A 26,886-nucleotide genomic window follows, 5' to 3' on the forward strand; every position below is an offset into this window, starting at 1 on the left:
ACCTATAGAAGAAAGGAAGGAGGTAGAAGGAAATTATCTTTTCCTCATGTGTACGTCAGGCCAGGAATAACCAAACATTCTCCTCTAGCCCTTATTAGGTCTTATTTAGTGTTAAATTAATTAAATTCTTAGAATCATAAGAAGTTATAAAGTTTGCTGCTGTAAACTAGTTGTTGCCATTGGTCTAATGTCTAAACCATTGTAGTCCTGTTATTTCTGCTGTTCAGTGTAGTGGGATGCATTAGAAGTGCTGAGTTTTGGATGATATTCACAGTTTGTTTAGTTAATACTGTGTGTATAACCAATACTCTTCATCTGAAGGATTGCACTCTAGCTTGCACAGCGTGGAAAACAGAGGCAGGTGTCGTGGATCAGATGCACTCCAAAAATTAAGGAAATGCACTGCCAGCAGGAAGACCTAGAAGCAGCAATTTTTTTTTTCCAGGCATGTTCTTTTACATATTCAACTGAATTTATACTATGGACAAATGTTCCCAGAATACACTCAGGCCAAATTGTAACAAAGGATTCTTTTAGCTTCAAGTTCCACTCAAAAGTGAGATATTAAATTGACATGGGAGTGGTGAAAACAGACCCCATCATGTTATCCCATATGATATATTGGGACAGAGGAACTTTTGAAACAACTGTTACCTTTCCTGAGACCTTCACATGTAACATAATTAAGAAACTAAGGGATGCAAGAAGAGACATGACCATATGCAGTCACTTGCTGACTTGAAGATGCTCTTTTACCCTGTTATACGTATTTTTGTTGTTTTCAATAATATCCCAGAGAGGCTTCCTAGCAAGTTTTCTTTGTGCAGGGCACCCTGTGGACAGCAGGTCATGGAGAATTACAGGATTAGAATTGTTGCATCTGTAGTCATTAAATGGGAATGTGAAGAATTTTTCACTGTATCCCTGAAACTTTGGAATAGTTACTGTCTTCCATTCCTGTTTCTTTCTAATTCTTAAGCCATTTCCATCCAGATAGGAAAGCATTTCCAGACATGGCATGTCTCTGCCTTACAGGGTACAAATCACTTTTCCCAGTCCTTGTTTTTCTTTGTCATCTATCCTGCTATTTTCAAAGGGCTGTGCATAGCAGGGAATAGACTATGGGGGCTTTCATATATTATCTTCTAAAAAATTTCAGAACACAAAGGAGGAATTTAGGTCCCAGTTTAAATCCTCACTGATACCCATAGCCAGTCCAGGACAGGTATGTAAATTTTCTCTCTTAGTGTTTCTCTTTATCTAGTCCTTGAGGCAAATCAAGCAAAAATTTGTAAAGATTAATAGTATTTCTACTGAATATATCTGGATATTTTTCTGCCATTTGCTAGACAGTGGGACTCAATATCAGACTTCTATTATTTTAATTTATATTTTTAACTTTTTGACTTTTTGATGTGCTACTACTTGTTGAGGAATTAGAAAAAAACCTGCAGTCAAACTTCATAGCAGAAAGCCACTCATATTTTTATTGCATTTGTCAGTGGACAGGAAATCACCAAACTGTAACAGTCTGTAAGGTATTGTGGGGTGTAGACTGTGCTCATGTGGGTTTGGGACATGCTGTAAGTAGAGAATCACATATTCCTAATATGTGTGGTAACTATTAGGAATGAGAAATGAAGCACTGCATTTTAACACTTTAATTCTTAGGAACAGAGCTATCAAAACAAATTTTCAGTATGTTCCTAGATGCAAAATGAAACAACATCATTACACTGCACAATGGTGCAAGTCTGTGTCCCTCCCTCTTGTAATAAAGTGCATTTCCATGCCTGGCTCCATAATGCAATGAGTGTTCTGGTTTTCCTCCTCAGCTGTGCTTGATGTTACAATTGCTTTGCTGTAATTCCATCAGCTTCAGCTGGGAACCTGAGGTCAGGATCAGCCTTTAAGACCTGTCTGGAACTGCCTGTCCTGCATTGCACAAACTAGGAAGATATTCTTTAATATCATAACACACTTTGTTTGTACTGGATATTAAGCTGGTACAGGAGATTTCAGTTGTGAGAATTGTGTTGTTGTAAAATATAGCCCTCTTCTAACATAAGAGAATAAACCAAAAAAGGCTGAAATGCTCATCATATCAAGGATTGGGTTAAAATCTTAAAGATAAAAGATTTTTCAGCCTGAAGAGTTGTTTAATACTTTACTGTTGTATTGAGCTACTACCTAGGTGATCTGCTGAGTGATAGGACAAGGGGAAACAGCCTCAAGTTGTGCCAGGGGAGGTTTGCATTGGATATTAGGGAAAATTCTTTCACTGAAAGGGTGGTCAGGCATTTTAGAACAGGCTGTCCAGGGAAGTGGTGGAATCACCACTCCTGGAAGTGTTCAAAAAACATGTAGATGTGGTGCCTGGGGACATGGTTTAGTGATGGACCTGGCAGTGCTGGGTTTCAGCAGATGATGTTAGAGGTATTTTCCAAGCTCAATTATTCTATGATTCTGTGATTTGGGTCAAGCTGTGTCAAGAAATTTGCCTTTAGGTGCATCCTAAGTAGAAACTGAATTATATACCTCAGAGCATAAAAAATTGTGAATAATGGTTTGAGCAGCTTATGCCACACATGGTAACAGAGAAATTCTGGACAGTGAGATATGGCTACAAACAAATCAGAAAACATGATTTCTCTTTGACCACAGGAGAGAGATTGGTAACTGTACATGTAAATTAGAGTAGCCTGAAGAACTAGTGGGCCATTTCTGCTTTTATTTGCAGAAAGTCCACAAGTAGTGGGCTAGAAAAGAGTGATTATAAAGCCAGCTTTTAGATACGAGGTAAGATGACCTCTGTGATCCTTGCTCTGAAAGACATCACCAAAAGCCTAATATGGCTGCATCAGGTAAAAAAAGTAAAAAGGACTGTCATAATTAATGCTGATGAGCATGGCTTTTGTAGGACTTAGGGTGCATCAACTCAGTGATGAATTTGCAGTTTTGGGTCATAAGGGAAACTGAGCTGTTGAGTTTAGGGCATTTAACATTTTACATCAGACTGAACTCAGCACTAAATTCTGGTTTATTGTCTATCTGATATAAAAAGACAAAACTGGAGTAAGGACCCAGGCAGTGGTGATGTTGTGTCATTCCTGATCACATACTTAATTTAAAAATAGGACTAATGGTTGAAGTTAATGCTGCTTCCTAAGTACATGACAATTTTTTTTGCAAAAGAAAAGCCATAAGAATGTTACATCTGCTTTATATTTTCATTACAATGGATTTTTCTGTTTTTCCAGTACTCAGATAAACTGGCTGCAGGACACTTCTGGGCACCAGCCCAGGACACCGTATCCCTCAGCAGCCTCTGCTGTTTGTGTCCATGCCCTGGGCACAGTGGAGTGACGTGTTTGCTGTGAGAGCAGCTCAGTGGGGTTGGCCAAAAAAAATAAATACACAGCAGAGTGCAGATAAGAACAATTGAAAAAAGCTATGAGGCAGTTTACTCGCCATCCCCTCTCTTTACCTATAGTTTTTTCATCTGTCCCCCTTTATTTCCATCAGTGTGTGTTTAAGCACTTGCTGCCCCAAGCTGTGCTTCAGCAGAGATAACAGAGAGTGCAGCAGAGGCCAAGAACAAAACCCAACAGCAGGAACATCTACGTAGGTGTGCTGGTTTTAAAGGCTTCTTTCACAGACACAGTAACATGTTGTCCTCAACAGGAATGCTCTGACTCACCACGTGTGTGGCATTCGCTTGGGGTTTTTTTTCAGTTGTTAACTGTAACTTCCGCTTCCATTTTTATGGTTTTGCAGGCCCACAGTTCGAGTGCCGTGGTGAACCTGGTGCTGATTTTTATTCTTCTGTGATATTGTTGCATTAGGTTTTTTTTAAAGTACAGCATGCTCTCCAGCAAAAGAATTAAATTAGTCAGTGCAACAGGATGCACTTGAGTTTTGCAGTGTTTTCACACTACTGTGTTGAGCACTTTCATGTTCATTATGCTTCTGACTTGATAATGGTGCATAAGTCACAAGGAGAAAAGGTGGAAGAAATGAAAGCTTATTTTGATAAATACTGAAAAATATATGCACTGATTTTAATCTCCATTCTGAAGAACACATGCAAGAAATTATATTAATTACAGATTTTTTTTTCCTTTTTTTTTGAGGAAAGTACAACTACTTCATCATAGAAACCTAGAATGGTGTGGGTTGGAAAAGACCTTAAAGATCATCTAGTTCCAACTTGCTACCATGGTCAGGGACACCTTCCACTATCCCAGGTTGCTCCAAGCCCCGTCCAACCTGACCTTGAACACTTCCAGGGGTCGAGCAGCCACAGCTTCTCTGGTACAAGATGCTGATGAGTGAACATTTGCATTCTGTCTTTTACTGTCTGTACCTGTAAGAAGTGTAGGCACAGCTCAAGCCAAAATTTGGAACTACTGCTATCCTCTTGTTTCTTGAAGAATTAATGCTTTGCTTTGTAGAAAACCTATATACTGACTTTACCAGTACTGCACCAAAACTCATGAAAGAAAGTTTTTGGCTAATACTGGTCAGTCCACTCATTATAAGATCAATTTCTGGACAGTGAAACATGTATAAAGTGAATTAAAATGCTGATAAATGCAATATGAAAACCATTCTAGGTCCATGAGCTGCTGTAGGAGGGCAGTACTTACTGTGAGACAGAAAACACAGTTAAGTTACCGAAGACATAAGAATGGAAGCAAGATGAGCCATCTTCATTGTTTCAAAAAGCTAAAAAGTATATTTTTCCATTTTTTCATGGAAACTACAAGTAGCAAAGGAAGGCTTTGCTTTGGTTTGGTTTTCATTGGGAAGTTAACAATTTTACTTTGTTTTCTTAGTCATCTCCTTTCTCTGTTTGAAAAAGTAGAAAAGACTTTTTCCTCATCAAACAAAAAAAGAGAAATAACTGACATTTTCACTGTTATCAAACATCACAATTTTCTGAAAGCGCTGCTTTTAAAAGAACATTACAGAAAACCTTCTTGAGAATAGATTTGGCAAGATCCATTACTTTGTGAGTAAGACTGAGACCTGATCTTCACAATTTGCTGTGCTACTCTCTCAAGCTGGGCCTGATTCTCAGAAGTGGGATGGCTTTGCTGTGTCTGTGGATTTGCATCCTCAATAACCTTTCCATTTTTCACCTCTGTAATACCTGTGTTTGCAAGTCAACTGTATATTTAGAAATTGGGGGTTTAGGGTCTTTAGGGTCTGTCAAATGTCACCTTGAATATTTATTAGCCAGTTCACCCCTGTAATTGGTGCCTGAGCTCTGGCTTAAACCCAACCTGCTTCGCTATGAGGTTGCTATGCTACTTTCTGGAGCAGACTGAGATCCTCTCAGAGCATCCCAAACACATGGAAAAATTTTTGGGAAAAGTGACTGAAAGGATTGACCCACTGAGGCTGCAAATTTTGTTTAAAGGATGAATTGCTTCTTCCTTCAAAGAGGGCTTTTGACCTCCTGAGGTACCTTTGAAAGTATCTGGCTCTGTAGGACTGAATTTCTTTTGCTTCCAAAGCCAGAAAGATGATTTTATCCCTTCAGCTTGGTGGTGTTTCTTGCCCCATAAGAAAGCTGATCTATCTACTTCCCAGAAATTAAAGTTCTCCTTTCTCATACTGAATGTAACCTCTTTTCCCCACTCTGTGAATCAGTTTTCCCTTCCTGCATCATCCATCCAACCTCATGTCAAGGACTTTTCTTGTCCCTCACTCTTTCTCACCCTTTTCCAACCTGTCCCTTTTGTTACACAGTGCCCCAAAACAGGTACTTCCAAGAGGAATTTTCAGTGTGTTCCCTTGCCCCTCTTCTCTTATGCCAATGCCTCAAAGTAATGCTGCCCCTTTGCTCCAGGGACCCCATAAAAACAGGGAGGAGAGGGGGGGAAAGTCTGTCCTAGTTTAATGCCTTTCTCCAAAAAATGAACCATAGGAGGTTTCAAAACTAAAATTTATATCCAGATGCTAACTATTTGCCAAAAGGCAAATTAGCTAATTATATGATGAACATGGAATGCCTCACAAGGAGTTGCACGGGGCTTGGCAGCTCTGCCTTCCAAAGAAAGTGAAACCTGCCCAAACTTGGCCCTGATGCTGCTATTAACAGTTTGGAAGCACCAACACATAAAAGCAGAAGATAGGACCCTTTTTTATGTTTTCTGTCAATATTTTATCTGTTTCCTGATGGTCTTCCCCTCTGTTATTTTTTAAAAATGAAAATAATAATAATAATAAAAAAAAAAAAAAAAGCAGGGCAGAGTGTGAGGATTACCAAATTCTTCTTGCAAATGCAAATGTGATGCTGTTGCATTTGTGGAGCTCATATTCAGGGTGCCATCTACTGGCATGTAGGGCTGGTAATGCTCTCTGGAATCTGAATGGAGTCTGGACAGCAAAGGATTCCTACCTGAAAATCCTAAGGGAGCAACTTTTGGGACTTGTACCTTTCTCTTGTATTCTGCAAGATCTTCTTCGTACCCTGCAGGATCTTATCATGTTTTACACTAAGACAAATGTGGTGGAAATGTTCAGATTTGTTTTTTTTTTTTTTCTTTTATGGTGGTTCCTGTAATTTTGGTACTCAGAAAAGTCACCTTATATACCCTGATGTGTCCAAATTAGTTCCAATTTTCAGAAAAATTAATTAAGGTTCAATGAGATTACAATTAAAAGTTTCAGAAGTCTTTGCAGACCTGTCATTTACTGGCTGTGTTTCTACTTGAGATCCAGGGGACGACTTTGTCACACTATTAAACTTTTTTATAGCACATCATGTACTGGCAACACCAGACAGAGAGTACCTAATTAAAACTCATGATGCTCCCAAGAAGGGATACGTCAGAGTTTTATAGGTGGGAGATTTCAGAAGAAAATCTGAGTGATGTGCTCCAGCCAAACATTGGATCTGTGACAGAACCAGTGTTGCTCTCGTCTCTCGAGTCTGATCAGCTCTCCAGCCTGGAGCCTACTGAAAATCTGTTGAGAAGCAATTTTGATTTTATACCAACATGAAATACAAAATGGTTTGACTCTCCAAGTTTAGGAGGAGGAAAAAAAAAATCATTTCCTGCTTAGAGCAGCTGCAGTCTCTACTGCCAAAATGGCAAAGTGTCCCTGTGACATGGATTTGGGTGCTGACTCCTCTGAAGGGTGGTGAGGAGTGTCTTGGGGAGGGAGAACACACAGTGCTGTCCACCAAAGGACCATTCAAAGAATTTTCTCCAGTGTCATACACCAGCTCTGCAGCAATAATGCATGCTCCCAAGTAACAGGAAACAGCTTTAATCTAATTTTTCTCATGAGGGGTTCAACTTCTGTGATTCTTGAGTAACTGATTCAATGCAGGAAACAGCCAATGGGCGTAAGCTTTACTTTTTCTCTTACTAAATTCAATGTTTCTGTCATGCTGAGTGAGTAATGGCTAATATTAAAACACTTTCTTCTTCTCATTTCTCTCTTCAAGAGTGCTGTGATTCCTCATGTTTCCATATATCTGGCTGAATGAGTTTAAAATCCCCTGAAGGTCCCTGCTTATGTCAGGGGGGTTGGAACTATACGATCTTTAAGGTCCCTTCTAATCCAAACTAGTCTGTGATTCTATGAAAAGCCTTCTGAACATGGTCCTGGGAAACCACCTCTAGGTGATCCTGCTTGACCAGAGGGGTTGAAACAAATGACCTACTGAGGTCTCTTCCAACCTCAGTCATTCTGACCACATGACTTCTCATCATCATCCTCTACATTTGAGGCAGTTTCCTGTAAGGAATGGTTTTATCAGTGCCAGGAGAGGTTGAACCTATGAGAATTGTGTCCCTCACCAGCACAGTGTCCGTGGTCCCGCTCAGAGACACGCAGTACAGCTCCTCATCTCTCTCCCAGTTTCACACCAGGACTGTATCCTCTTCTGCTCCCACACCTTTACAGCAATGGGCTTTCTCAAAATCAGGGAATTTAATCTTCTACAGTCTTCAGAGGTTGGGGGGATGCTGCTAAAATAGTTGTGGTTTTCAACCTATTTGGAAAATGCTGATTTTTCAACAGTTTATGTTATAACTGCACTTAATGGATTTCCATTTCCCTGGCTCCATAGTGGGGAAACCAGTTATTTCAGCTCATGTAGTATCTCTTCCTTACACATTTTCTCATGAGGTTACATAAAACCATAAAGAGCCAGTTTTCTTGTGACTCTTAGAATATTACTTTACTCATAATTTACATATAGTAGTAGTCCCAGGGTGAACAAGGAGGGAGAAAAACAGAGTAAGTGTTGTAGATCGATGTCTTGATGTTTTGTACAGGAAGCATAAAGCAACTTTTGCTTATGAAAAATACTTGGGGATGTTGAATCACTAGAATGGAGTTTGATGAGTGATTCTAACACCAAAACAGGAGGTTAAAGAGCAGCACTGTTGGAGACTGTGATCATTCTAAGTTCCCCCCAATCCCTCCAAGGGCTTGAGAGCTCATGTGTTCCTCCATTTCTCAATCTCAAATTTTAAAAATGCGTAGAGAAACAAAAATCCCATCTGTGCAGTTGGAGAACTGTAAAAGTTAAGGGAAATTTTATTAGCTCTGGGTTTGAATCTGACTCTAGCAGGGTTGCAGTGTGGCCCTGTGATGCACTTGTAGCATGAACGTATGGAACTGCGGAGGTAAGATATGTTAATTGGCTTCACAGCGTGTCGTTTTCCTTTGCAAGATTTAAAATGTGTCGTGTGAGCAGGGCCAAAGACAAAATGTAGTGGCTGCCAGCTGGACGTGACAGAGGCTTGCAGGGAGATTACACCATGGAGGAGAATGGCTTTTGAGATAAGGATAATCTTTTACACAAACTAACTCTTCCAAGGCAGTTTGGATGTGTGAGTGATAAGTACAATAATAAAAACTACAGGCTGACACAGCTGATAGTTATCCTGGTGTTCCAAGATGATCAAGATCTTGCCAGCAAGGCAACTCAGCTTCTTGTCCTGTCTACGGTGACACAGAACTGGCATTGATACACTTTTGTATGAAGAGTCCCCAGACTAATGCTCTTGTTTTATGTTGTTCAGGTCAACCCAGTAACCATGGAAAGGTCTTCAACTTCCGATACAGCCTCTGAAAAGCCTAATCCTTCCCACCACAGTACGGGGGCTGTTCAAATGAGGATCAAAAATGCCAACAGTCACCACGATAGACTGAGCCAAAGCAAATCTATGATTCTGTCTGACAATGTGAAAGTCGCTGAGCCTGTAAGTAAAACACCCCTAATATTTTCCGAGTCTTCCAGCTTTTAAAAATCTACAGAATTATCTCATGTGTGTTAAGATACTGGTTTTGTGATCATCCCTTGAAAGGAGGTATTTAAAGTCACTAATATATTTTCAGGAGTATGGCTAGGCACTGGAATAACAATTTTACTTCGATGAAAGGCAGAATTTGGCTTGGGTGGCCATGATCATAACATCTACTCAGCATTTCTACTCTCAGTTGAAATAGTACTTAGGTAAGACTGCTGTAGAGAGTAGTACTTACAGTGTCAGATATATGTCACAGTCTCTCAAAAGGCAGACTTTAAAAACAGACAAAAGAAAATGCAAATTTCAGCTCTGTAAATAAATAACTTTTTCTATAACAAAAATAAGTCTTGTTTTAAGGCTGAATGAATTGTACAAAAATCAGATACTGGACTTGTTTTTCAATAGTTGACGGAGTTGAAGGAGTTGAGTCATTTTTTACCCATTACCTTTTTTTTTTTTTAAATTAAATAGTTAGTGATGAACTCTATTGCCAGTTGTGTCCCTGCCCCTGTACTCCTTCTGAGCTACTAAACAAACTGATTGGTATGAGTCTCCCCTGGTTAATTTTCTTTCATAATGGTGGCAACTTGCAGCTGAGGCCATATGATGTTACAAAATTATTTATGCAATGTTAGCCACTTTTTGGACTCCAGATCCATTTTATTCTCAGAGAATGCAAATGAGGGAGAAAACTCTGTTAGCTGGGGACTGAGTCCCAGGCCTCAGTCACTTCTCACAACCATGCCAACCATTAATTTTTTGTTTTGTTGATGTAATGGATTCCTATGAAACATTCAGCTTTCTGACAAAGTTATTAAATGGAAGAACACTACAAGACCTTCCATATTTTCTTCCCTTTTTACTCAAAATTCAGACTTATTTAGAAATATGTTATTCTACTCATTAATTTCTCTGGTATAACAACCCATTTCAGCTTATATTTCTAGAGAGAAAAATCTGTTTAGATCTTAGCAGCTGATAACATACTCTATTTAAATTACATTCTTTGCCTCAGACACGCTGCACATGTTTACTCCTTTTATCTGATGTGAAATGTTCCTCCACCACAAACCTGGAACACTACTTAAAATAATTTACTGGGAATACTGTAATGTATTATGAGGAAGAACTGTACCTTTGAAAAAGTTTAAAAGTTAAGTATATTTAATGATGCCTAACATTTTATTGGCTGTGTTTAACAAAAGGCACTAGGCTGCAGTTGTTTTTGACAAGCATGAAAACATCACAGCATGAGACTGCAAAAGGAATTATGTAGAGAAATTACAAGTGATCCATCTCTCAATGAATTATCCACCTCAATAGCCTGCAGAACTCAGCTACCAATTAACACCTACTTTATTACATGTTGGGATGTACTTAATAACTTTCATGTGTTTATGCACTATTACCTTGACTGATGCCTCTTGTACAATTAGGCATAATTGGCATATCAATATGCAAAAGTTAAAAGGATTAACCCTCTTAAAACTAATGAGCATTTCTGTATCCAGCTGCTAAATGAGACAAAATTAGCATTTTTCACTTTTGGGCAGGATTTTATCATGCAGTTTCTCATTGTTGATATTACCTTGTTACATAACTTTAGTTTGGGGGATAGTATGCTGGACTGTTACAGAGCAAGGGCTCTAAAAAGTTAAATTAGACATAAATATTCACTGCTGCATTCCAATAACCATAGCAGGTACAATATATGTGCATTGGCTGGGAGCTGAAAAGTTGCTTTGTATTACATTTGTTTAGTAGCTAATTATATAAAAGTGGAATTTTACTGAGTATATGTCATTTTACCAAGCAAACTTGGCTCTGGCATAATAGATTGAAAGCTTGCCATGCTACTAATTTCCTTTCTATTTCGATTCTTTTCATCTCTTTTTGCCATGCAGAATTTTCTGACTAGATATTGACAGACTGAAAGTGTTTGGGCGTATTTACTCAAATAAGCCTCTTAAGTTTGTTTGCTAACGCCCAAAGTAAAAGCAAAATTTCTACAGATCCAAACATTTTCAAACACAGGCTTTAAATGCAGCAAGATTCAATTTAAAAGAGCAGAGAAATTTCAGTTGTGTGTATCAGCCCTGTGCTGACATGTCTGTGCATGTGACTGCTGAATGATTTTGGAAAAAGTAATGGAGGAGAGTATTTTCTGTCCATCCAAGTGTCTTGAAAAAGAAAGATCCAAGTGATACACACAGACATATAGATATATGTATGTGTGTATATATAAATTTAATAATATTGCTTTAAAATTCATGGGACTCTTCTTCATTGCACTTCTATGCACAGTTTTCACCTTTCTGTTTAAAGGTACACAGATCCCTGATAAAAGATACATATTACCAGTATATCAATAAAAACTAATAATTTTGTGCTAAAAGATAAATTTATCCTCATCTATTTGGAAATTTTCTGTTTTCACCGTCTGCCTATGAGATGTCCCTTGATTGTCCATTGATTATGCTTATTTTCTATTTTTCATTTGTCCTATTATTGGAAAGATTTTTCTTTTGAAAACCTAGAAACAGCTGAATAAAGGACTCCATATTACTCTTTCACTGCCAATATTTGGTGTGTGCAGTATACTCTGTTCTACTAATAAATGGGTCAAATCCTTTTTATTCCACTTATGCAAAACCTGCCTACTTGAGTGGATTAAGGCAATCACCATTTGGCACATATTGAACAGTCACTAGAAATATAGGTTTCTAAAACAGATTCAGAAAAAAAAAATAAATGCCCACTCTGGACAATAAAGGGCAAAAACCAGGCACAAAAGTAGAAAGACGACTGGTGATTTATAGAGAAGAAAATACCTAATTTTCTCTCAGGGATTTGCTGTATTCTCAAGCATTTGCTGTGGTGCTTGTCAGCACACCTGGGGCTATACTTTTGAAGGTGGACAGATTATTTTACGTAGTGTGACAAAGAAGGATGTGCATCATACATCAGTAGGGCCATATGCACTTGTGCATTTTATAGTGGTGCGGATGCAAATGTGGGATGCATGACCTAAACCATGCAAGAGATTCTTGGGTGTTTATGTTATTTATTTTGATGGAAATGCTTAAGCTTTGTGCAAAAGTCGAAACTGATATTAATGTAGACTTTAAAGAGCACAAATCATGAAGCTGGACACAGACTGTGGCAAGAGAGGGCTCTTTCTGTGCTTTATGATAGCACCTGAACTAGCAGTGTAAATGAATATTTGCTATTTTCATCTGTTAAACCCTGGGGAAGTGAATTTTGCTTCATTCAGAACAACTTCAAACAATGAAATGTCTTTTTTATTGGTGTCTATATTAAGAATTAGAACCTATTTAGACATTCCAAAATGTTAATGTATTAGAGCTTTCTCTGATTAGGTTAAACAAACTGGTAGGTTTATTTATCTCTCTAATACATTATCAGAGAAACAGGAAGCAATCTTCTTTTGTTTCTTACTCCTGTAATCATAGAACACTTGCCAAAGTTATGGCTAGCCAAAAAGACAGAAATAAATTTGCTAAAAATATAAGCCTTCTGTTTAGCAGAGTTTTTGAGCCATATTTTGAAATTGCAGGGCTTGTACATGTTTACTTCAAATCAAGCTTATAGTCAAGTTTGAGGCTTTGTTTGTATAGATTGTCCTGAAGTAGATCCTGATATTTAATTAAAATGACACTAAATCACATTGAATTGATAAGACTTGGCATCTCAAACAAAGGTAATTGCCCGTATTGGTTTTGTACAAAAATAGAGCTGCTTGGAAAATGTGCAGCCAACACAGACTGTCAACTCCATTTATAGATCAATATGTGAAAACCATTGATCAGGCAGGCATGTGTAACAGTAACACTTTGCATTTATTTGTTGTTTTTATACCACGTTAAGGCTTACAGGATTATCGGCTTCCAAAATATTTTGACTTCCTTGTAAATATGTTATCTGTTTAATGTTAATTACAAGACAGTCTCCAGCCCTCTTTTCGAGTATTTTCAGTTTCATTGCTATGGGTAGTTTTAGCTGAAAAGGGGATTATTTCAATCTCTGAGAGATCATCAGAGCTTCTTTTATAGTGTAGTTTATTTAGGGAAAGTTTTTGAGGATGGCTCTTTTTTTCTTTCTCCAGTTTACTTTTTTTCCTGGAGGAAAAAACAAATCTTGACAAAATATTTCTAAAAGCAGAAGAACTTCTCCTGTCATAGTTGTGAAAAATATTCTCTTTTTTGTGATCTAATACTTGACTGGCCAGGCTTTATTCTCTGCAAATTTTATCATCATACACCAGTCTGTTATAGATGCATCTATGTTTATCTCTATAAGGAAAAAGCTGTGTTCCTTTCAAATCATATCATAGCACTGGGACAGATATAGAAAAATATACGAGTTTCCATATATAAAAATATATGAACTTCCCGTGACAAGTGTGGGAATTGTTAATAAATGCAAGCTTACACCTTGCTTGCTCCAAATATTTCAGGGTATGAAAGCAGTGAGTCCATAAACACAGTCCAATTTTACTTCTTGAACATGAATATTGCTAGAAAAAATAAATCTGTTGAGTAACGTTAGTCATTCCCTTTTCCAGTGCAGGAAAATGAGAAACGATGTGTGTCATATGTCCCCTTCCTGTACTCGGACTGGTTTTGTGCTTTGAAAACCTGGATCTGCTCTCCATTCATGTTGTGATCACAGACCGTCTCCTTCGGTCCTTGATCCGGTTTTTCATCCGTCTCAGTGTGTGTGTCCCTTGTTCCCCACCTGAGGAGCTGCTCCATCTCCAGGGCACAGGCCCTCAGCCTGCACAGATGTGCCCCTACGTGCTCATGTATGTTCTACATACCATAAAGTCCTTTGACGTAGACCCTGAAAGTAGAATATTAATGCATGAGACTGTTTTGGGGCTCAGTTTACCTTCAATAAGTGATTTTTTCTCAATGGAGCAATGCAGGTTGCCTCCCAACCTTTTTACAGGACAAACATTTTATGTGTAGTCGTATTTTCAGGCTAGGAACAATCCTTTTGCTTTTCTGAATAATATTCTTTTTTTTCTTTTTATTTATTTAAATAAGCCCTGTGAGAAGGTATTCTTTATTGTACGCTTGCCTCATGGCACTCCAACTGAAATAATCTTGGCTAAAAAGGAAGAAGTTAATTTTGTTGTTTAACTCCCTGTTTATTTCTTTCCCCCACAGTTTCACTGTACCGTTTCAGCTGCGCAGCTTGATAGGCAGCATCATAATGAGATCATAGAAAAAAGAAATAACCAGCACCTATTTCTTCTTAAAAGCAAGGATAAATTCATTTCAGCTCTATTAAGGGAGTGGTGAATGTAACTGGTTCGGCTTCCTTGTTAAGCCAAACTGAAGTTCAGAAGAGATATTATATGAGTCGGAATTGCTGATTTTGACTTTTACTCAGTGTGACAGAAGGGTAGAAAAAAGGTTCAAAAACCTCCAGGTTCCCCCCCCCTTTTTTTTTTTTTTTTGCAATCTTACATTATCTCACGCTGTGAAAATCTTTACTCTATTTACCAAGCACAAATTAGTCTTGCCAAAGGTTCTGAAAGTTTGCTACTTCAGCTTAGATCCTAAAACTTCAAAGAGAGCTGCAACTCTACAAATTAGTGTATGTGCTCTGCCATGGCTATTTTAACTTGAACTTAGCTAAATTCGTTTATAATTTAGTGCTGATTGAACGCTGCCATAAACGTACATAGGATACATTTTTTAAAGTTAGTCCACTGATTACTAATTTGAATAAAAAACTCTAACCTTGTTAGCATCTGGACTTATTTTCATAATAACAACCCCTTCAGAACCTACAAAGTAATGAATAATTGACAACAAATGAAATGTTTTGATAGTTGTCGGCACAAAGCATGTTTAATGTTTTGTGTTGCTTCCTAGCTAATTATGTAGATGACACATTTGTCAGACCTTGACTGCCATTAGAAACGTGTTTCCAGAGGGGAGAAAAACAGGCTATTCATAGAGTAATTAACTAGAATGCTCAATGACCTGTGAGAGATTCAAATGGCTGCCAGTTCAGACATTGTTTTGTTACAGAAGCAGAGGGGTAATTAAAATTCCAAATTACAGTGCTATGATGAAGCATTTGTTTGTTGACAGTATACTCTTACTCTAGTTTGTTAATTCTTTTTTAAATTGCTTCTAATCCATTTTATAGCTTTAGGAGTTCCGTCTTTGAATTTACTGACAACTAATATTATGGTAAATTGTTCTTCCGCGGAGCACTGCGGGCTTGGCAGTTCCATGGGAGCACAAGGTGGGTGGGATAGAATCGCTGCTCTCTCCCTAAACTGACATACCATGTGCTGTCACCGAGACACGGCTAACGCGGCACATCTTGTGAAATGATATGTTCATAATTCTGCGTTAGGGAAGATGTCTAGTTAGGGGAGGAAATGGTTCAGATAAAGTAATAATAATCAGACAAATTGAGGAAGGTGTCCTGAAACGTTAGCGGGGAAGCTGTGATGGGGTTGGGGTGAGGATGAGGATGACCGTGGGTTAGGTAAAGCACTTTGGGAAGGCGAGGTCTGCTTGCTAACAGAGATTTGGAGGACAATCGTCTGCTTAAAGAAATCAAGCACAAAATATGAAGAATGGGGTGTTTCATAAGAGTGGGCTGTATCTTTGCCAGCGTCCTTTGCAGGCAGTAATGGACCTGACAGGATAAGTCGTCTTTTCTCCTCCAAATAGGCACTCATTGCAAGTCCAAAGTGTTAAAGTTCTCTAAACAATGAATTAAATGCAAGCCCAAGTGAAATATTTATTTACTTTGCCAAAAGTGAGACTCTGGTTTTGTTAAGGAGATGTGACAGAAGTAACATGGTGTTTGATGCAGGAGAGCTGACAGCGGCATGGAGTGAGCGCTGATTATCCCGAAGACACTGTCAGCCGGGATTGATTTCCACTTTCTCCGTTTATGTAACGGTTCCTGTAATACAGCTGACCCCAAATCACGTTACCTTGTCATTTCTCTGCATGGATCAAGAAGAGATGAGCTGAAAATAGCTAGGCACTGACCTTGAACTTGCGGGAGAAGCGAGAAGTGACAGTGGGGGATGCTCGGCGGGCGGTCCCCGCGCAAGGGCGCGGGCGGCTGCTCTGCGGCCGCGGCAGCACCAGGGGGCAGAGCAGCACCAGAGATTACAGGTGGAGCAGAGGATGCCACAGACCCACAACCCTGTGAAAAATGCCTTTTTTTTTTTTTTTTTCTTTTGCCCCCCCCCCTTTTTCCTTTCCCTTTTTATTTTTTTTTTTTTTCATTTAAAATTTGGGCAGATGCTCGCTAGAAGAGCCATTTTCCCATCGTCCGGTGCTTGAAAATAGAATTATTTGAAGGGATGTTCAATATTAAAATACCTTCCTAACTGAATGCACTGCTAGGAAGTTTTGCATCCCTCCCTGTTGTTTTCCTCGCATCCAGTGAAAAAATGTAACATTTTCTTTAGCATTATAGAGTTTTCTACAGTTTGGGGGGAGATATGACAAGACCAATGCGCTCCTCAGAGCCTGTGAATCCCTTTGAGTTTCATTGAAAACGTGGTGAAAATATATTAAAAATATTTTTAAGCTGCTAGGACAAATTAAAAAAAGGTAAAAAAAATTAAAGAGGTGTGTTTTTTTTTCTTTTTCTTCAGTTGTGTCACTTCTATCTGTTTTAATGTATGTCTTGAGGGGGGAAAATAAAGCAAGCTTGGCTATGAAAATATTATATAATCTACCATCTAAAAACCATGCTCCACTTCTTTTGTTCCATATTTTCTTTTCATCTCTTCACAACCCTTTTTGTCTGAGATGCTGGCAGGAGCTGTGGAGACATGAGATGCCAGCACTGGTTCTTCTCAAGGATCTGGTGCTTTGGGGCATCACTGCTTGGGGCAGGACCTTGGGAGAGCTTAGGGCAGGACAAGAAACCCTCTACTCACCCTCTAAGATATCTGGCCAGAGTTCCCACCTCCATTTGGGGACACCAAGGCACTGAGAGAAAAGGGGATAGAGAAACAGTGAGAAAATATCTTCTAAGTTATTGTTAGTAATTCTTCAGAAAACACATGGAAAGGCAAGGGGTAAATAGGTGTTTCTAATTTTATGATTCTTAATTTTACTGTCATCTGTAGGATAGCAGTGGAAATTTATGCTAATATCAGTTTTGGGCCACATCACATAAGATGTGATGCCTTGTTTAAGAGCTGAGTACAGGTGTACACTGAGGTTGTCATTTCCCAAGAGCAACTGGGGACTGGGGCTGTGGAACCAACAAGGAAGAAAAAGACACCCCTCATCATCCTTTTTACCAAAAATTTGCAAAAATTGATGAAATTAGGTGAATTTTAGGATCTTCAAATGTTTCTTTCCTTTGCCTTAGCTTGTTCAAAGCCAAAGGACCACCACGGAGTCGGATCAGGTGTTTGTAGCTCAAAACTTACTTTTTCCAAAACCCTGCAGAATGTAGCCTTTGAGCTGTTCTGGTAAGGCACTGGAGCAGACTAAGAAAACCTAGACATGAGGGTTTACCTAACCAGAACCCCGTAAATAATATTATTTTCTCTAATTTAACATCTGGCTCAAATTGTAATGATCCCTGTGCTTTAGTATTATCATTTCATAGCCCATACCATACATCCTTGTTTTTACTAGTAGGAAAAACTTATTTTTACTGGGAAAACTTATTTCCTGCATCTGTTCTGATTGTGTTCCTCAGGCTTCTAATTTTTCTGCACTTTTATCATGTAAACAGTGGCACTCAGCTATACAGAAATGTTGGTGACACTGAAGTTACTATGCTGATGCTAAACAACACAATGAACTATAAAGTTACACCTTTTTGATTCAGGAATGAGATAGCAACATGTCATGATGTTAGAAAGATTATATATACATATATATATATATGTATATTATAGATTTTATATATATATATATATATATAATATCACTTGATTTCCAAGATATCCTTCAGTTGTATTTATTTATTGCAACCGTATGGAGAAGGAGCTGGACTGGAATTTCTCATGTTTCCCTGGTCTCACCTTGGACATTGCCCTGCCAAGGGATTTTTACTTCTTTCTTCTGTTTCTCTACCTGTAAAACAGGACAGTGGATGATGCATATTTCCTTTGCACACATTAAAGATGGTGCTTCAAAGTTGGGTTGACTGTTACATTTCAATCATGCTCTTTACATACATGATTCTATTCTCATCATATTAACTCTATTAATTGAAATAGAATTATTCCACAATTATGCTAGTGTAACTGAGAGGAGAACTTGGCCCCAGGTCCTGTACATTCTTCTTATCTATATTCTCTGTGCTTAACTGTTTCAGTATTTTTCATCAGAAAAAGATCTTATTTTGGCTTCATCATTAATCAGTTCTGTTCCCTTGACTCTATACCCATGTGCTTTCAGCAGTGTTAGGTTTCTCTGAGGGTTAGGGTATAAAACAGCGTATATTTCAAAAAGTATGTCTGAAAGTGTTGTTTAAAGGAGCCTCTTTGGCAATCTGTGTCAGTGCACACCGTGACAAGGAACATAAGCTGTGGAATTATATTCCTTCTACACTATCTTTATTAAGTACTGTATTACAGCTGAATTGTGGCATCTAACACGTTTCCTTTCAAAATGCCGTCAGATTTGAAATATGTAGGTACTGAAACTGAGATTATATCAAACTTCCCGTAGCTAGTCTTGGGCACCTGACCTGCATAGTTTCCCACAGGGGAAAAGTAAGCTCCATTTCTTTAAATTTCCAATGAGAAGGGACATGTGTCTCCTTGCATTGAGCTACATGATATCACATCATGTGGCACAGAGTGACCCGATGCAACATGACAGGAGAGGTAAAGAAGCAGGGTTTTTTGTTTGTTTTATTAATGCAGTGAAATAATTACACTACCAATGCGATGAAATGGGGATCAAATTATTTTGTGCATGCCCTAAATACATGTGCTACTGTTCTATGTACAGACATGCTTACTAAATGTTGTTTAATGTGCTGAGAAGGGGTTTTAAAACAGACAAGAGAGTGCCCTTGTTAGGCAATGTGCCTATTCTTAGACAAATAGTTGACAGCAGCACTCTCCTGCCCTAAATCAGATCAAATTCCATTTGAAGTCAACCTTTTAGTTTTTTTTTTCCAGGATCCTATCTGGTTGTATTAACATGGTAATATTTTATTTTCCGTTTGATTTCTCATTTGGTGAGGTTCATAGCCTGAATGGAAATAGGTTTTTAACATCCATGATTTTGTAGTTAAGGGTATGCATGCACACAGCTGGGTTGAAACCTTCCCCTTCAAAGGCCTCAAGACCTGACACCTTGAGAGTAAAAAAGAGCTTCCTTTTTCAGTATAAAGCCTGTGGGGGGAAAAAAAATTCTTTATATTTCATAGACCCATACAACTAAATTTATGTTTGTTTTTTTAGGGCAGCACTGCATATGCCTACTTTAGAAGTAGTTATGTCTTTCTTTTTGTGATTATTGACTATCTGAGCTGCCACACATTCTGACAGTTGCAGTAAAAAGTTGCATTTAAGACTACAGCCAAAACCTGAGTAAAGTAAAAAATTTGCTATCCTTTCTAATCTCTGAATCTTCCCCCAGTTTTGGAATCAAACTTGAAAGATTGTGAAATACCAGGTCCCATTTTCCTCACTTCCCTCCCCTGGCCCAGAGCTCTGCAAGAAAGATTGTTCTCCTGGATATTTCATCCGTGGCCAGAACGGGAAGTGCTGCAGCTGTGATGAGCAAATCTGTTCTCATGACATCTCTAGCCCCAAGGCAGGTAGAAAACCCAGATGAGCATCCAAACTTTTCTGTGTTTATTTGGACCAAACCTGGATTTTGGACCAACTGAGCTTCCCATCAGCGGTTCTGTCATCCTTAAGAGCTCGTTCTTCTCGACTGTGGTCCTGAAGTCAGACTCTTGCTTTATAACCTCATTACACAAAAAAAGCCCAATGTTTAAAAATTAAAATGCCAGGTGCCAACTCTTCTCAGTAGTTGGCTACTTTAACTTTGAGCTTTCCATTTTTTATCAGCAAATGATAAACTGAAAATTCACTGTTCCCAGTTTAGATCTTTCTCAAAATTAAAGTGTAAATCTAAAGTGGCCACCTGTAAGCACTAAAACCTGAAGACATTTGGACACAAGTTAAACAAATTGTTTAAAGAACTGCCAATTGGTTGCATCAGGTTTTAAGAATAACTTTGCAGGAAAGATCCAAAATTAGTGTTTTATCATTTTCAGACCTGATTTTCTTTTTTCTTTTTTTTCTTTTTTTTTTCTTTTTTTTTTTTTTTTTTCCTTTTGGTAGAGAAGGAGGTGATGATTTATTTATTTTTTTAATCAAAAAATTAAAGATCTGTGAAAAGAAATAACATGGTTGTAGATAAAGTGTTGCAGAAGCACAAGGTTGACACAGCCATGCAAATCTCCAAAGCCTGGGAAAGGTTGAGGCTCAAGTGTGAAATGCATGGAGCAAGTAGGGAGAAGAGGGATTTGGACACAGGTGGGATGGAAGAAAGGGGGTGGGAATAGTGAATTTGCTGCAGCTGAGTGGAGTTGGAGGAAGGGTTGTGCTCCTGGTCTGAAGTGCTGGTGCTTTCTTGGCAGCCGGGGCAGAAGCTCTTTGTCTATTTGGGGGTTTAACTGACTGCATGTCCAGGTAGGTGAAGGTTTCTACATACAGTATTTTGTAGAAAATCTTTAGTTGCACTGCATTTGGCTGAAATTCCTAATCCTCTAGTTTTGTGGGTCATATTTTATGTTGATATAAACAAGAGAGACATCCTAGCACACTCTGAGCACACGCACCACTAGTTCCTTAAAAGCCACCATCATTTTCCAAGAATCTCGTTTGGTTTATTTATTTCTTTTTCTTCACATAAATTCTTTCATGTATTTATGGCAGATGAGCCTGATTACATGAAAGTTTACCTTTAAAATACTTCCCATTTATCACACAGTTTCCTTACCTAGAAAATCCCAATGCAGTCACTGCTAATGCTTGATAAGATTTGTACCTGGTAGATTCTAAATTACATTAATGCATAAAGCCAGCGATGCCAGGCTCCCTATTGTTACAGTTATTAAAGCTGTAACTGAAATGATATCTTTCATATTGATCTTCAGCTAGCAGCTCTTATCCAGAAGCTTTGTTTCACATTAAAGACACTAATGATTGTCTCCACAAAATGAGCAGCTTAATAGTTAGAAAAAGTTAAATGGGGAAAAAAAAACTTTGATTGCCACCTTTGATAGCTCTTCGTTCCAACATCTCTCATGGCCACAAAGTGCAAGCCAAGCATTAATAGGCCTTTTAATAAAATGACTTAAAAGAAATCAATGGGATTTCTCACAAAGCCTAATTTCCAGCAAGTTATGTTATTTAAATGTTTGTATTCCTTCTGAACAGCTCATGTCCTTCCTAGTTGCCAGCTTTTCCTGGAGTTTCTCAGGGGTATCTTCCCAAAGTTTTTGATTTATTTTTTTTTAGGGGCCTCATTTTGGTTTACTACCTTATTGAAATTTTGTAAAAAATGGAGAACATAGAAGTCCTGTACTCCTCCAAGGCTGGCAAAATTTCCTGTAGACAGAGAGACAACAACCAAGTGTCTATTTGTGGAGTGGATGGTGAAGTCTAGTTAGATATAAACTAACTATAAGAGCCTTTTGGAGTAGTCTCAGGTACCTTGGTTCCTTCATGAACTATGAGAAATCTTTCTTTGGCTTCAGGTGAGAATGGTATGTCTTACCAGCTGAAATTCTGCTGAATGCATCTGCAGGACAGGAGGCTTTAGCTCAGGCTGGAGTTTTTGGGTGACGAGAATAGAACCACAGAACCATAGAATGGTTTGGGGGCTGGAAGGGACTTTAAAGCTTATCTCATTCCACCCCCTGCCATGGACAGACACCTTCCACTCTCCCAGGTTGTTTCAAGACCCATCCAATCTGGCCTTGATCACTTCCAGGGGTGGGGCAGCCACATATTATTGTATTTACTCTTTTTTTTTTTTTTTCTCCTAGAATTTCTGTGTAGCTTTTCTGTTAGTTTTTAGTTCACTTGTTTGTTTTGGCTTAGGGTGAGGAGCAGCTGCTGGTTTTTTTTCTTGTTTTTAGCTGGATAATTTTTTTCCCCCATTTTTGGCTGTGGCAGACAGAGTGCAACCTAGGTGCTTTCCATGAGGCCATCTAGTATGAGCAGAGAAATACACGTGAAATTTTTATGTTCTCTGACCTCAATTATTGTACTTGACATGTAACATGTATCTATTTAAACACTGTTATCCAAGTGAAAGATATAATTTTTTTTTTTTTGAGGACCAGCAGCAAATGCACAAATTGTCCTATTTGGGAAAACATGTTATATTTATTTTTTTACGTGAACAGAGATATAGCATGCTGATAAGGTAGAATATAAGGCATCAAAATAATTTGCACTACTATAACCTGGAGTTTAACAGAGATCAAACCCTATGTGTTCACTGGGGGATGGCTTTTCCCTGATAAGTTCTACTCAATCCACAGTAATGATTAAGTCAGATATTCCATATGTTAAAAATTCATATAAGAAGTCATGGGGGTAAAAAGAGAGAGAGAAAGGAAATGGAATAATATTGATGAAAAAACCCCCACAAAACAGCCACAGAAAAGAGTAGACATTGCAGAGGTCCACAGCTACAAAATATTTCCCTCTTTTCTCCACGTCACATGGGGATTCAAGCCTTATTTCTGCTGCATTTTTCCCAGGCTCCACTGGAAGAGCCTGGATTAAGCTAATGCAGGGACATGTTTTGGCTGCTTATTATTTATTACAATTTTAGTTCCAGGTTTCAAAAACAATTAGGGAAACTGCTTAATAGGAAAATGACTCTAATTACTTGTTAATTGAGGTTATCTGCTTCACATTATTCAAAACGTAAATTGTGTTGACACTTGTACCCAGATATGATTACTTAATAAACAGGCTGAAACTACATCATGAATGCATGCACCCCCCAAAAAAGGTATTTTAGTTTTCAACTCTGGTTTTCTCATCTGAAATATGTTAAAAAAATATGTATACAGTTTGCATTAAGCTCAGTTATAGCATGTTAGTACAAAAAAATAATTTATATGTTTCACACAGTGAAAAGATGAAGGACTGAAATTGAAAAGTGAAAAGGCTTATTAAGCTTGCACATAATATATTCAGGTAGGGCTTACATACAATAGGGTGACATGGAATATAGTGTTACCTCTTAAATAAAAAATTTAGCTGATAAGTCAAGTATCTGGTTCCCAATAAAATACCAGTGTTAATATTTGTCATATTGGTATTTACGCTTGTGTTTGATTTTGATTTTGGGGATCAACAAAAAGAGGAGTGCTACTTTTTAAAAAATAAACTCATTTTGGGATGAGAGAGGCAGGTTTCTGACCAGTATTACATTTTCTAGAAAAAATAATTCCATTGTGTGAGACTTAAACCCAGCTGTCCCCTTTTCAATTCACATTATTCTGCCCTGAGACTTCTAATTTTTTACAGAAATATTCAATCCCTATTTTTTAAAAATATCAGACCATAAATTAGGTTTCATAGTCACCAAATGGCTAACGATTCCACATGATGGAATTTACCAGCCATATCTGTGTGGGTAGGATCATCCATTTTAAAGTATTGTGTTTTGGGGGATTGTGAGTTAAACTTTTTTTTTTTTTTTTTAATGTGGCTTGAAAACATCATAATTTCCTTAGAATTCCAATATTTTTGTTCCAGGAAAAAAGAAATCAATAAGAAAAGATGAAAGGTAACATTTGTGTTCTAAAGACTTAACTAGTAAACCTGTTGACCAGAGGGATTTCTCGTGTGTTTCACCTTGAAATTCCCCCATTTGAAATGAGAGAAAGACCTCAGCTCATGCAGAGGAGCCTCAGGGTCCATCTCTCCCTGTTTGACCTGAAACTATTTATTGCTGAGGCAATTTTGGAAACGTGAACCTCTACAAACCACGGTGGTCAAGCAACAAAAGAAGGAGAGCAGGAAAATGGTGGAGAGTGGAAATAAATTAATTCTTCAGATTAAAGGGGCTGATTGCACGGTTCACAGGATTATTTATATTTCTTAATATGCAAGCATAACTCTTCCACCTTGAATTTTTGGACTTGTATTTTCCTCAGCTAAAAACCTCTGTAAGGCATTTTCTACAGAAATACTATTCCTCCCTTCTCCCACGTATTTTGCCAAGAAATGATGGAAAGTTGCAAAGCCCACAAGGATGGAAGTTTCAGAGCTGTGTTTGTGCCCATTAATTTTCTCTTCTATGATATTTTCCCATTTTCACTCTGTTTGACATTGAGCCTGAGCTTTGTTCCCGACTTGTAGCCTATGGCAGTGGAACGGGGAGATGAGACATCACGGAGATGTAGAGCACACATAAAAAGAGAAGATGTGTAAAAACTGAAATGACATGGCAGCTGAAGCAGCTTGTTGCTCAGCTTGGTTGCATGTTTGAGTGGAGAAAGCGAGGTAAATTGTGATATGTAAGAGAATAACACTCGACAGGGTGTATGGTTGTAAGGTATATGGATGCTCAATCATGTGGTGAGGCAGAAGGCTGAAGGACAAGCGCCTTCAGTATCCACACAGTCTGTAGATATCCGTATGACCTACAAAACAGAGGGTGTTAGGCTTGGAAAAATATCACTTACAAAGCATATGCAAGCAATTTTAAGAAAACTCCTTCTACGCCGTTAGAGTAACTCTTAATCTTTTGGTAATTATTAAAATAATAAAGTTTAAGGAGGGGAAAAATCACTATCACACGGTTCTCTGTGCATTCGCCCCATAAATAGATGAATTCTCACAGTGGTCTATACACAAACAACCATTTTCACTTCCCACTGGTTGTACTTATTAACCTATTAGAGATACATGTGCCTTTATGCTAATTTTTCTGATCATTTACAACCGCCACTCTATCTGTGCCTGGATGGGTTTGTGTAATGGATATGATGATCTTCAAATCTGGAATAGGATTTATTTAGGTCAGACTCCATTTAGAGCATTTTAGATATTTGAGCAGGGAAGTGAATGGCCCTTTGTATACAGACAGTAGAACATTTTAGGATGTTTATTGAGAGTGTCTTTTAAGTTTCGATACTTTTAGAGCCACATTGAAAATAGTTTGCAAATTAGTTTCTATGGCAATGTGTAATAAATTACTGAAGGAATTATAATTTAGGCAGATTTATCTTCCTTTGTGTTCCACTTTAACACACACACACGCTTCAACCTGCAAGGTATTTAAAAAATCAGTGTGACACAGTACTCCAGCTCTGCCCTCCTGACTGTATGTGCACCTGTATAAATGAGAAAACATATCCCATTTTTGATTTGACTTGGCCACTTTCCTCACAGATAAATGGGTGATTCTATAAAATGCAGTGCACTGCAAAATCAAGTTTGTTATTTTAGCACGTGGAAATTGTGGAGTCCGGGTAGTTTTGCTCTTTCTCTAAGACATGCTGTGCATTTGGCAGTTGATAAATCTATAGTCACTGAATCTGTGTAGTGACAAACTGAGATATATTGACTAATTGACTGGTTTTTGTAATGGCACCCACTACAAACATAGACAGGTCCTTTACACAGTGAAAAGCAGCCAGATGTTAAACAGTGTATAAAACCTTCCCTATAATAAACTTCAGATATTGTATCACCAAAGGGAATCCTGCAAGCCTTGCAGTGCTGGACCAAACTGATGCTTCACTGTGTCCTGGAGGTTTCCAAATTCTTTAAGTTTTGAACTCTCTACGCAGGAATAATTTCAAGAACCTTGTTTTATCTCTAAAATCTTAATGCTGTGCTGTTACAGGCTCACTGATAAGATGATGCAGCTGTTAATAGTGATGCAGGAAAATCAGGAACAGTTGATAAATATTTGTGGCATTTTATCTTGGTGGTTTGTTGGTTTTTTTTTTTAAATCATGTAATTTGCTTACAAGAGACTGTTGGTGAATTTTCCATCCTATTAATGATTAAAAACGTGTTGAATGGCTTCTAGTACTGATGCTAATTTCAGAAGAAATTAGCAATAATTGGCAAAATTTTAGGAAACCTAGATAAATGTCATGCTAGAACCTTATAGAGTTCTAGCATGGTGGCCCATACCTGTTGATTTCAATCATAAATATTGCTTTGTCATTTTGAGGTGAAATTACAAAATTTTGAGAAAGGGCAATCGTGTCAATAGTCAGAAAGTGAAAATGGCACAACTTGGAAAACTTTACAGTCAAAACAAGCTAAAAATGTATTAGGCCAATTAATGGAAAAAATGTTGCACGGTTCCATCAGAAAAAAAGTTAGCAATATCATTGATGTCAACATCATAACTGAACAAACAACAAATTTTAAAAACTGCGACCAAATGGATTATTTTTTTTGATGTAAGTCTCGTTGGAGAATGCAGCCATATTTGTGAAGTGCAGTGAAAGTTTGTAAGTCACTCGACTTAATAGTACGTGACATTCTGATTAAATATTAGCTATGTGCTGTATCAGTGAAGCACACATTAAATGGATTAAGAACTGATTA

At 38.0% G+C, this 26,886-nt stretch overlaps 1 protein-coding gene across 2 annotated transcripts in view; it reads left to right on the plus strand.

Moving 5' to 3' along the window:
• The window catches only part of ARHGAP15 (Rho GTPase activating protein 15), a 331,924-nt gene that overhangs the window by 8,260 nt on the left and 296,778 nt on the right, over positions 1-26,886 (plus strand). For both annotated transcript variants that reach the window (XM_064661638.1, XM_064661637.1), the window contains exon 2: positions 9,054-9,233. In XM_064661638.1, the coding sequence (XP_064517708.1) occupies positions 9,069-9,233 (165 nt within the window). In that variant the 5' untranslated portion in view covers positions 9,054-9,068. The remainder of the gene's footprint in view (positions 1-9,053; positions 9,234-26,886) is intronic.

Source organism: Pseudopipra pipra, chromosome 7, assembly GCF_036250125.1.
Source record: "Pseudopipra pipra isolate bDixPip1 chromosome 7, bDixPip1.hap1, whole genome shotgun sequence".
NCBI lineage: Eukaryota > Metazoa > Chordata > Aves > Passeriformes > Pipridae > Pseudopipra > Pseudopipra pipra.